This window comes from Zootoca vivipara, chromosome 7 (genome assembly GCF_965207765.1).
Source record: "Zootoca vivipara chromosome 7, rZooViv2.hap1.1, whole genome shotgun sequence".
NCBI lineage: Eukaryota > Metazoa > Chordata > Lepidosauria > Squamata > Lacertidae > Zootoca > Zootoca vivipara.
Window position 1 is genome coordinate 46,082,962 of NC_142590.1, and position 12,659 is coordinate 46,095,620.

General features: G+C 41.5%; 1 protein-coding gene across 11 annotated transcripts in view; it reads right to left on the minus strand.

Annotated features, from left to right (window-relative positions):
* The window catches only part of ST3GAL3 (ST3 beta-galactoside alpha-2,3-sialyltransferase 3), a 191,007-nt gene that overhangs the window by 34,731 nt on the left and 143,617 nt on the right, over window positions 1-12,659 (minus strand). For all 11 annotated transcript variants that reach the window (XR_015950826.1, XM_088673314.1, XM_035123840.3 and 8 more), the window contains one exon: window positions 11,119-11,265. Coding sequence is in view for 10 of the 11 variants with exons in the window: in XM_088673314.1 (XP_088529440.1) it covers window positions 11,119-11,265 (147 nt within the window). In the remaining variant the exon portion in view is untranslated. The remainder of the gene's footprint in view (window positions 1-11,118; window positions 11,266-12,659) is intronic.

Below are 12,659 nucleotides of genomic sequence, written 5' to 3' on the forward strand. Positions count from 1 at the left end.
GGCATAAAGGAGCTTATTAAAAATACTTGGAAAAGAACTAATGCTTCATATGGAAATGAAACTAACAGAACATAACACGGGCTTGACAAAAACAACTATAGCAACAAAAGAATTATGCCAAATCTATGACAAACAGATAAAAGAACTGCAAAAAGAAAATATAGATGAATGCAGCAAGCTTGAAGATGCATAAAACTGAAATAGGAGCATTAATTTATGCTTTTATTTCTTTGACGAGGGAGTGGAAGGGAATGATCCTGCACACTTTATTGCCTCATAGCTGAAATCACTGCTTCCAGACCTCATAATCTCCTGATTTTGAACAGGCACACAGAGCACTTAGAGCCAAACCAGATGCACTATCATCTGTCCAGGTATAAGGCAGCTAGCTACCTTTCACAAGAAGATGGAAAATCCAGTACTGTATAGCATTCTCGTCCCATGTACTGCCCATAACCCACCCATGAGTTCACCCAGTTTCAACTGGGGTGTCTTCACTGCCATAATAGCACTGCCAGCAGTATGTACCACTGACATATCAGATGACTTCCACCAGATCACTATTGGCTCAGTTTTATGCGAAGCAGCAGCCATCAATTGCTCCAGACTTCTTGTCCAGTCTTTTCCTGACCTACAAGATCTGACCCTGTCTTCGTTTGCCTGACTCTCCTGAATTCTTGTGTTCATTTGCTTATACTGCTGTTTTACTGGTTTTCTGGTGTGTTTTTGTTTTAATTATGGTGCACCGTTGGTTGTTTTTAGGCTGTACAGTACCTCTTTAATCCACAGCAACACACCTTACTAATGGCACACCTTTGCACAAGCCCCAGACCTGGAGCAAATTTCCCTTCTATTGACTTCAATGGGAGGGAGGAAAATAAAAGAAGCAGCCCTGCATTGACAACTGCCTAGCCACAACAAGGAACAGGGCATGGTGTAACTTAGAACCGATTCACACACACTGAAACAGTATATAAACCCTACAGTGAAAAATCACAACTCCAAGGGTATGTGCTATGGGACTACAACTCGCAGGGGAACTTTGGTGATGGGAAACAGAAACAGGACTTTGCCTGACCTCACAACACACATTACTAATATTTCTCTGATACTACACTTGGAGACTCCAGACACAAATGTCAATAGCAATTCCCATTCCACTCCAATGAGTGGGGAGGGGGAAGGACAGAGAGCACCCTGTATAGCTAACAAGAAGGATCACATATTATAATAATGTATAATATGTCTCGCACCCCTTTACTGCATTTTTTCTCAACTGTATTGCACTAGGACTGTTCCATCCCAACAACAAACAGCATTGCCTCACATATCAACTAAACTCTCTGTTGGCAAGGGCGAGGCACTCTGATCTAACTATTGCTGCTAATGGCCAAACACTTGTGAGAACTTATAACTTGCAGTATCACAGCCTGTATGCAAGCTGTGCCTGCAAATGTCAGAGTTCCACTGCAAACTCCATGGGGAATGTGGAAGTACCGGTATACTCAGGTGGTGATGGGGAGGCTGATGCATGAGTACTAACTAAGCACCCATGTGGCACCTCCATCTCCTCTCTAACCTTAAAAAATCGTACTTGCATCTAGGTCCAGGGACTATGTGCGCCTGCTCCTAATTACGGCTTTTTATTTCCTTTCTGTTACTTCCTTTGCTCTCTGAGTGCTGCTCTCTCAGATTTAGAATATATCCCACACTCCATTCCATGCTGATCGTGAGAGAGGCCCACCCCATGATCAGCAGCAATGACCAGGATGTTCCCCGCTGTTCCTCTGTGGGGTTGTTGAACTAATTGTTCCAGGCAGGCTTCTGTATCCTTTCAAGTTCCATGACAAACAGTAAGTCTTCCAAGCTTGGTTGTATGCCATAAGAGACATTGCACATGCTACTCTGCTGTCTATTCAACCAGTGTCCAAGGTACAAGATAGTTTCAGACTGCCCCACACATTTGCCTTTCCCTTTTCAGGATCTCCTTCATCCCAGATACTGTTCAGAAAGGGCTTTGGCACTGCTGCATGCATTGTTGCTAGAGTGATTGGTAAGGAATCCTTTCCCCCACCCTAGTAGGATCTGGCTTCAGATCCTACTAGTGTAGTGGTTTTCAACCAGTGTGTCGTGGCACCCTGGGGTACCACGGACAACACTGGCCTCTGTCCCTCTTTCTTTCCTTCCCTCCTTCCTCTGATGCCCTCTCACGTCTCTGCCTCCCAAAGGCTTGCACAGTTGTTTGTTGCAGCAGCCCTGGCTACAAGCTCCACAGGCGAATGGTGCCTCTGGGGCTGGTCAGGAGGTGTTGGCTGCTAGGAGCTGAAGCTGCCTGTCGGCAAGCAAGCAAGTGCCATATCTAACACAAGCATATACTCCAATACCTATATTCAACTATTAATTAATTTCAAGAAAGGGACAAAAAGGCTTCCTCCAGCAAACATCTCCCACCAGTAATTGGATTAAGTCTAAAAATGCATTCTTCTTTTCCTTACGAGAGACACCTCAGTCATCCGGTTGTGAGTTCTGATTAGTCACAGATCCCTTGTGGCCTCTTAACTGTGGTGGACAAAATGTCTTGTGATGCTTACCAACAGTCACTGTCTGTGCCCTTTGCCATTCAAAGCTGGCTTGCCTTTGGCCACCCCATCATAGCAGGAAACTAAACTACTTTATGGATGTTTGTACATAAGAGGCAAGTTATCTTACATCCAGCCAGATTGGCCACCAAAATAAGTAGTACTTAGCTTCTGCCAAAAACCCTGGATTCATCTGCAAACATACCCCTGGTCAAAGTCAGGAAGCCACTTCTTACAGACTGTTTCCTTGGGATGGCTGTGTGTGCTCTGTATGGGTGTCCTACACAGGAAACTGTTGGTGCTGTAATTTGAGGGTTCCTCTTCTTCCCCTTTTGTGCATTGTGCTACAAAATGCTGGGTGTGAGTAGCAGAAGTGGAATAAAACTTCTGCATGTAGGACTGAGAATAGTGGGATCATTGCAAGCTATGTGATTGGGGCTGTTGTGTTGTGTGCCCCCATCATCATAAATTAATTGGCTCCCTCCATGTGCGGGCAGCATGTGGGTGGCAGCACGACAGATCCTGACTGATGGGGCACTTGCAGAGTCTACTGAGACTCTATGGTCATGTCTTCTATTTTTATATTTTCTAGTTGTCTTCGTCCCTGTCCCCCCCCCCCTCTTTCAGGGCCGAGAATATATTGGATAAGGTGGCTGTTGCACTGGTATAGTGCCAGAGTAACTCCCACTACAATCCCAATAGAGTGTGAGTATAGATTTCATTTCTCGATTAGATGAAGATAATGTAGCCTGCGTGTGGAGAAGAAAAAGAAGATGGGAGCATATACAAGAAATCTGTGTCTCCCTTGCTGCTGCTATCATCATCATCATCATCATCATCATCATCATCATTCCCCACCCATCTGATTGGGCTGCCTCAGCCACTCTGGGCAGCTTTCAACAATGTCTTCAGGCATTGTCTCCATTGGGAGGGTATCTTACAACAAATTCAATAAATTAACAGCAAAGAGAATGGAGAAAGTCACAGATCTAGCATTTCTTCCAGCTTTTGAGGCTCAAATCAATGTCCTTTGAGAAGGAAATAATTTTAGAAATCTTTTGTTCAACATATACTTGAGGTATCATGTAGAATAAGGGGCAAATGACACATTACATAAAAATACATTTTTATAACAGCAAATAAAAGCTAAATCACAGAAAAAGGCAGCTTGGGAAGGGTGATTTTGAGCAGGAATATGGCCAGCAAGGAAAGAGTTAAAGTGTGCATTCACACAGTCTGAGCTATTTCATGGAAAAGTACAGCCCCTCAATACTGCTTTTCATTAAACAGACAGAGTAACATACACCCCTAGCTGGGTCCTGTATACATGATCTTGTATGCAAAGTCCAGTTTGACCAAATAACTACAGAAAAGTGCATTCTATAGCTTAAGGTCATGCTGAACAGATACAAATGCAACACACATTTACATCAGGTAAACAAGCCAGGTCATGAGCACAGCATCAATATGTATCAGTTGAATTCAGTCACTCCTATGGATGTCATTTCTTACTAGAGCAACAAACTGGCTGAAAGGACAACTAAAGCCTAGCTCATGAATTACCCAAGACCACACAGAGAGCTAGATACTATCTCTACTAACATTAGTTTCCATTCTGTATAATTGGAATGATAGTGGCAAGGACAGAAAAGATAAGAGTATGAATTACTCTGCGTACTCAATCTGCTGCAAAAAATGATTAATAATGATGTACGCTGAATGCTAATTAGAAGTACAGTACTGGTCTTTAGTTATTTACCTGAAATAGTTATAAACTGGAAGATGCCTGTCCTGTTTTTGTGCTGGGACATGTTGGAGGGTTATGCTGGCACTATGCACATAATAAAAACTATCACATAGATAACATTTTCAAAAGTAGAGGGTTCATGGCTTGGCTTTTGAAAAGCAGGGGGTCTGCAGTACTTAGCTAATTGGAAACCACTGCTCTAGTGGAAGGCATACAAACAGGGGGCAAAACAAACCTCCCCAGGGCAGGGTGTTCCAGAGTATGGGGGTGGTAGCAGATAAAGTCTCTTCCTTGTTTCAAAACATGGATTTGAACCGACAAGTGGCTCTCTATGGATGACCTTAATGAGCAGGGTGATTCAGACAGCTATCCCTCAGATATCCTGCTCCTAACTGGTATGGGGCTTTAAAGGTCCAAACCAGCACTCTGAACTGGGCCCAAAATACAATATGGAAGCCAGTGCAGTGGGGTGACATGTTGCCACTACCCTGCCTTGAAGTCCTGCACCAAAAGTTTCTTTTATGCCCCCAAATAATGCTGACAGTGTTAAGGGAAGGAGAAAGATTTGATGGCCTTCCCCTGAAAGCTTGGCTCACCCACTTCTCAATCCAGAGGCAGATACCAATAAAAAGCCTTCAACACACTGAAGCTTCCCCACTTTCTACACGCCCTATCCAATTCTGCCTAGAAAGCAAGTCTCACACAACTGAATGAATCTTTCAGCCATCTTTGCTGTCTATGCACTATTGTACCTCACAGTATTCTCCAGATTCATCTGGCACAAATTATAGTCTCAAAGTGGAGAATGTTCCCGCATTTAACCATTTATTAAATCCTGGAAGAAACACTTTGAGATCAGCCTTGAACCATTTCACTCAGCCTTCTCAACCCTGCTGAAAACCCCCCTAAAATTACGAAGTTAATTGGCAGCACATTGTTACCATATGTGGTGTGCTAGCAGTGCCCTGAAGTTTATTTAAGCTTGGAAAGAGGTATGGAATATTACGACCCTTTATAAGGATTTCAGATTGGCCCTCGTTATTAAGGAGATGATCTACCTCAAGCCGCTGCCTGACTTTATGTTTTGCTGGTGCCTTTTTGTACAATTCTGGACATGCTCAAGATAGGCACTTTGTGAGAGGACTTTCATTATTATCTTTCATTAATTCCCTAGTACCTTTTTTCAATTAAGTTCTTGACAAAAGAGGAGGTTTGGTTAACTGACTTTTAAGATACCACAAAGATTAAAGAGCAAGCTGCACATTACATGAAGAGGTCTCTGCAGTGTCTTTATTGCAAAGATTTACCCTTGGCATCAATTTGGTAGGATTGTGCTACAAATCACTCCTATTCCCACTGCATCTGCTCTAAAGTAATAACAAGCAGCTCATAGGTGTCACAGTTTATACAAAGAAAGGTACAATGCTTTTGTGAGAAACCCTGTTTCATAGCCAACCTCCTTTTCCCTGGGGTTGCTTCATACATTCCAGTTGTGCACTAAAGTATAACTCATGAGTACATGGAGGTCCCAAGTGGATGCAAACAAGCTCTCAGATGGGACTGTAATTGTCCCTATATGTAGCACAAGATCCCAACTTTCTAAGGTCCTACACCTGCATAGCTAATTCTGCTTTGGTTCAAAGCATCTGACCAAATAGTTTACCGTTTACTTCATCTGATAGAGGCCATTGGCAAAAATCTGTTTTCCTTAAAGTCTCATAAACTATATATATATAGTTTAAAAATGCCCAAGCATACTTTCATAAAGTTAAACATCAGGTTCTAATTAAAGCCCTCCTTGGTTGATTTTACCAATTTGATATTGTAACACAACCTATCAAATCCTCAGAAAGCTCAATTCAGAGCATGTTCATTTCTGCAGTCTCTTTTCTACATCCCAAAGAAATTTAATTGTATGTGTATTTAAGATAATGCTTTTCAAAATAAAAATAAACTGAGCAAAAAGAGGCTGGCAAAAATTTGTTTTGTCACCCACCATACATATCAAAACCCCTCATCAGACGCTGTTTTGTTGATAAGAATGAAAGTGGGGGGAAATGGATTCTCATAATGTATAAATGCATAATTTGGATAAGGGAAATCCTTGCTAAAATAGAAAAATCTTCTTACAGCAGTGCCTCTGTCTCAAGAGACAATGGAGTTCGCCTCACGGGATGGAGTGACTTCCTGGGCAATGTATATGGAGGTCCTGAGCTGCCCAGATGACAAGACCCCACTCTTGGCCTTGCTGATGTGGTCTAAAGGAAATCAGAGCAATACATTTGGCACCAGCTTGGCTGCAAGAGTTGCTGGAAGGAGGCATACAAGACATCATCCAACCGTATTAGGGACTCGACTCAGGATTTGTGTCAGGTTTATTGCTTAGTCATTTCTTCTCCTGAAGATTTTTCCACAGGGATTACTCCCAAAGCTTTTCTGTCATGAATGAAATCACCCTCTTGACCATTGGACCCACTCAATTCTCCAGAGCCTGTCTTCACATGTAGGGAAAGCCCCTAACTCACTGAGAGTTTGAGACCTATCAGTTCCCTCACCTGGTTTAGCCAGACAGTCAAAGCTGTTTCCAGAGGTGTGGCTACTGTCGCATGCTGACAGCTTCTAGGAGCCACAGGTGAAAGCTGAGTACAGGTGAGGACCAAAGGCGGACAAACTACCCCAGAAGAAGCAGGACATCACTTCTCGGCCTTTTGGCTAAGATCAAGTGTAGGAGACCCATTTTCAACCTGCGCAATGCTTTTGAAGCCCCACTTCTCCTGACAACCAGCCGGTTGTTCTGATACAAGAATATACATGCTCCTAGGGGAAGAGCATATTTGAGAAGTTAAATAGCAATCACTCCTTCCCTAGAGAAGCTAGACTGGCTCCCTCTTCGTTGTCCTTGTGCTGGCTGGTGAAGAATTTCTTGTTCCAACAGGCTTTGGGGCTTTTAATGAAAGGGCTGGTGCTGTGCTGTTTTTACTCTAATTATTTGTATGATTTTAATAGATTTCATATATGTTTATAGTCAGTATGCAGAACACAAATATAAAAATGACCATCAGAAAATACACAATTAAAATATTCTACTATGCATTCTGCAATCATGTTTTCAGCATATCTGTAAATAATGAGTTGTTATGTTGTGTGTTAAAATTCAGCAAGCTGGGCCTAGTTGAAAATGAAAATGAAATAATGCAAGATGTCTTCCTGATGCTCAGTTCTGACTATTTTCCCGATCCTGAAGGTTAATGTTTAGGGGGAAAGAGCTTTGAATGTCTCATTTTATCTCTTACGTACAAACTAAACACCTGGATTACCGGTACTTATATTTGTTTAGGAAAATAGTCGATCTCAGTATTATCCCTGGCTTTCTCATCATTCCCTTTGAGTCGTTTTGGGTGCAATTATTCTTAATGACTGGAAGTGCATCTTACACCAAATTTGCATGTTCTTGATTTCAGAGTCTAATCACTAGATATTTCTTCTCCATGTCTGTCTGCATAAATAAACTGATTGAATTTTATCACATGACTCTTTGCCATCTAGGTGGTCTGACTCACTCACTCAGTCTCTAAGAAGCTTACTGCCTAGTGCTCTCTCATAACAGGCCACATGGCACACCTTTAGAAATCCCACCTAGCAAAGTGTATTCATTCCAAGTCTCCCATTTCATGAAAAAAAAACCTTCAAAATGTATTGTGGGGGTGGAGTATGCCAGAAAAGGAAGGGGAATGAACTCTCACGGGTCTGGACTGATTCTTCTGTACAGGAAAATTGCAAAGGCTGGGATTGTTTACCTTAGAGAGGAGATGACAAACATCTCTATAATTACCAAGTCCAACAGGAATGCAGAGAGGCAATATCTAGCCTGCCTGCCTCATAGGATAAAAGAATAAGGGTGAATAAGAGTGAAAACTGAGATGAGGAAATATTTTTCTGCACAATGTCACCTTTAGATTGATTGTCACTAGTACAAAAAAGTAGGATAACAAATTTATGAGGATTAAAAAAAACACAACTATGAGAATATACTTAGGTATATACTCAATAAAAAAAGTTTAACTGAAAATGATTGCAAAATATTAATCAAGAAGCTTTTCAAAAGACATTATCTACCTTGCTGGGGGGACAAGAAAAAAACATACTGTGGGGAAGGTGTTAAAATCTTCTTAACAGGCAACTTGTCCTGGCTCTATGCAACAATTGTTTATCTTTTACCCATTCCTTTGAATCAGATAGTGTTGCCTAATGCTGCGGACAGAATGCTGAACCACAAAGCTGACCTAGCTGGGTAATTTGTCCTCTTCCAGCAAAAGAAACCCAGATATTTTAAAGGCATATGAGGAAGGGTCTTGCAGGATCATTTACTTTTTCTACATATAATAATAGGAATATATTGTATCAGAAATAAATAGGACCTGAAGAGGCTTAAGGAATGTCTGCATGGTAGTTTCCCATTCTATCAATTCTAGTATAACGATGAAGTGTATCTCAGACATTCTTTTCTGTGTCCTCTAATCAGCAGCTCTCTTCCATCCACAAATTACCTTATACTCTATGCCAGGGGTCAGCAAACTTTTTCAGCAGGGGGCCGGTCCACTGTACCTCAGACCTTGTGGGGGGCCGGACTATATTTTGGAAAAAAATATATGAACAAATTCCTATGCCCCACAAATAACCCAGAGATGCATTTTAAATAAAAATGACACATTCTACTCATGTAAAAACACCAGGCAGGCCCAACAAATAACCCAGAGATGCATTTTAAATAAAATGACACATTCTACTCATGTAAAAACATGCTGATTCCTGGACCGCCCACGGGCCAGATTTAGAAGGCGATTGGGCCGCATCCGGCCCCCGGGCCTTAGTTTGGTGACCCCTGCTCTATGCTTACTCACACTGCTAACATACTAGAGAAATTAAGGAAACATTTTTGGTGTAATTCCTCAAAGTGCAAGGGAGTCAATTCCTGAGTGAAGGACGTAAAAAAGCCGAAAATGGAATTGAGCTGTTTTTTTATATTTGTATTTATTTGTTTGTTTGTTTATTACTGAAATTTGTATACTGCCTTTCATCTGAAGATCACAGGGCCGTTCACAACATTAAAATGCACATTGAGAACATAAAATACATAATAAAATGAAAACATCATCATCCCCTCTAATACAAAACTTAGGTGATTCCATGCCCATTAGTTTGTAAGCAAAACAGGTCCATCATCCAAACAAAGGTAGTAATTCTGCATATTGAGGCGATTCCCCAAATATTCAGAAATATATTATTTCATTATTTAAAAGATTATTATTAATAATGTGAAAATGCCCTAGCAAGGACCTATAAACTTCCAAAACCTACAGAATCTTGAGGGAAGTTCAGCCATGGTTTGCCAAAGGTGTTGGCTGAAGAAATAAAAAAGAAAACTGAGGGAAGAAATAGCCCTGCTTAAGCCCTGAATAGCTTACTTATAGCATCCAAGCAAGAATAGCTTACTTATAGCATCCAAGCAAGAAGAGTAGCATTACGTGCAGATGTGTACCATCAGGTAAAAAAATGATCACTCCAGCATTATATGAGCCCCCAAACAGTGCTGTAAGATTCCTGCTAATTGGCTGGAATATTGAAACCTGCTTGTACATCCCTGTTTATATTCCCCAAAGAAGAAGCAGGTGGCCAGACTGTATTTTTCTGCAAATGAGACTAGCCTGGCCTCTGTAAGACAAGGTATGGAATGTAAAACTAAAATGAGTGGAATACCATATTCCCATGGGCTAGAACTTTTCAGCAAAAATGTAAATTTCACTCCAGTTACTTACACTTGCTTGCAGATTGCAGCAAATTTCACAATATGTATATTAAGGTAACTGGCAGTACCTGTCACTTTACGCTACAAATTTTAAAAGGAAGTGGGAAGTGGCTGATATTGTGACGAGCAGTTAGTCACTGGCAAATGAGCACCTTTGCTTCATTAAGGGCACAGGCTCCATAGCCCTGAAAATCACTGAGTTGTGTTGAGTGTAGTAAGGGTTGGTGGCAAACTGTTTTGGGGACCCAAAAGGTCCCAGTAAGAACTTATATTGACATCTTCCAGCTACATTCATTTTGAGGGAATTCCATTTCACATAACAACAACAACTTATTCGATTTATTTATCTTGAAGGAGGGAAAACAATATACTTCCCCCATGTGCCAGGGAAGTACATAAGTACAGTGGTACCTCTACTTACGAATTTAATGCGTTCCGAACACACATTTGTAAGTCGAAAAAAATTGTAAGTCGAATCCCATAGGAATGCATTGGGAGAAAAAATTCGTAAGTAGAAGCAACCCTATCTAAAAATTCGTAAGTAGAAAAAATCCTATCTAAACCGCATCCAAGATGGCGGACGGAGCTCCATTCGTAAGTAGAAACATTCGTAAGTAGAGGTACCACTGTACATACTCTCTCAAGCAACATGAAGCAGTATCATATTGTGTATTGATGCAATTTAAAACATATAGCACATATGACCACGTCTGACCCACCTCATTTGTGAAATCTATTTTTATCATTTTTAATCACCTTTCTAATAATTACTATTACAGCTTCTATCTAACATTAAGCACCAGTATGCTAGACACTGCACAAACACAGAAGTTACAGAGTCTTTGACCAGAGGAATTAGCTCTATTATGGTAGAAGAGTGTGGCTTTGGGAAAGGACTACGGATCATGGATTAAATTCACATTTTGCTTTCTATCAGCATCACAAAATAAAGTGTCATATTGGGGGTAAACTTCCTGCACACTTACCCCTCTGCCCATCAGACCATTGTTGAAAGGAAGGCCAATAAAGCTGAAAGCTGCCTCTTGGATGAAATATGGATTCAGGATACGGATTTCATGTGGCTCTCTTGGAACATGGGTTGCCACAGACTTCCAGAAGCCATCAGAGGCACTCTGTAGAAAAGCAAAGGCCCATCACAAATGGTTAGATAACTGACATGGTATAATCTCACAAACCTGTTTTTCATTTGAACTCAGCAGCTCTGTAGAAAGAAATTATATCCTAGGAACATACTCTAGGATCTACTGTACCAAGGAATGATGCCAAGGTATGGGCAGGTTACACAAAAAAAGCCCTGAATGATGGGTCCATTCCAGCCATTCTTGTGTAGGCTTTTAAGATACATTCTATCCATACTCCAGCCATCCTAGTTGGGCACATCTGATTTACAATTCAAGACAAATAAGCCTTGTCACATACACATATAGGAAAGGGGAAGTAACAACAACAAAAAATTGTGAGCATAATAGAAGGAGTTTGGTGTTGGTTGTGGTTTAGTACTATGACAATGTCTTGGGGGGAACTTACTAAGTTAGCCTACACATAAGCCTAAAGGTAAAGGTAAAGGATCCCTGACAGTGAAGTCCAGTCACAGACGACTCTGGGGTTGTGTCGCTCATCTCGCTTTACAGGCCCAGGGAGCCAGCATTTGTCCGCAGTTTTTCCGGGTCATGTGGCCAGCATGACTAAGCTGCTTCTGGTGCAACGGAACACCCAAACCAGAGCAGCGCACGGAAACACCGTTTACCTTCCCGCCGGAGCAGTACCTATTTATCTACTTGCACTCTGACATGCTTTCGAACTGTTAGGTTGGCAGGAGCTGGGACTGAGCAATGGGAGCTCACCCCGTTGCAGGGATTCGAACTGCTGACCTTCTGATCGGCAGGCCCAAGAGGTTCAGTGGTTTAGACCACAGCGCCACCCACGTCCCTTACACATAGGCCTAGCTCCTGCTTTTTACATTCCTAGCCCGCTCTCCATTGTGTACCTTTTAGGGAATTTCTTTGGAAATACTTCATAATTGGAAAGTTGTGGACATTGCAGGAAAAGAGAAAGAAAACACCTATTAACGTAAAGTGAGAGAACCACCAGTAGCAGTTACATCCACAGCACAGTAGCAGGCGCAGTGTGTTCCATTTCGCCACTTGGGATGAAATGGGAAGTGTCACACTGCCCGCCTCGCAAACTCTGTTGACAAAGTGGAGCTGGTATAGGGAAGTGTTTTTTAATGTTTAATGCTTTATTATGTTTTTATATATGTTGGAAGCTGCCCAGAGTACTGGGGAAACCCAATAAGATGTGTGGGGTATAAATAGTAAAATTATCATTATGGAATGGGGTGTCCCTATTTTCATTGCAGAAACATTAGAGGGTATGTGCATCCAAGACCAGAGGTTTGCTGCATTCTTCCTACAAATTACACCCGTACTTCAAATATTTTCTGGACAGCAATAATAGGTCATGGCCTGCTTATATCAAACAGAAACACAATTGCTTAAGTAGATGG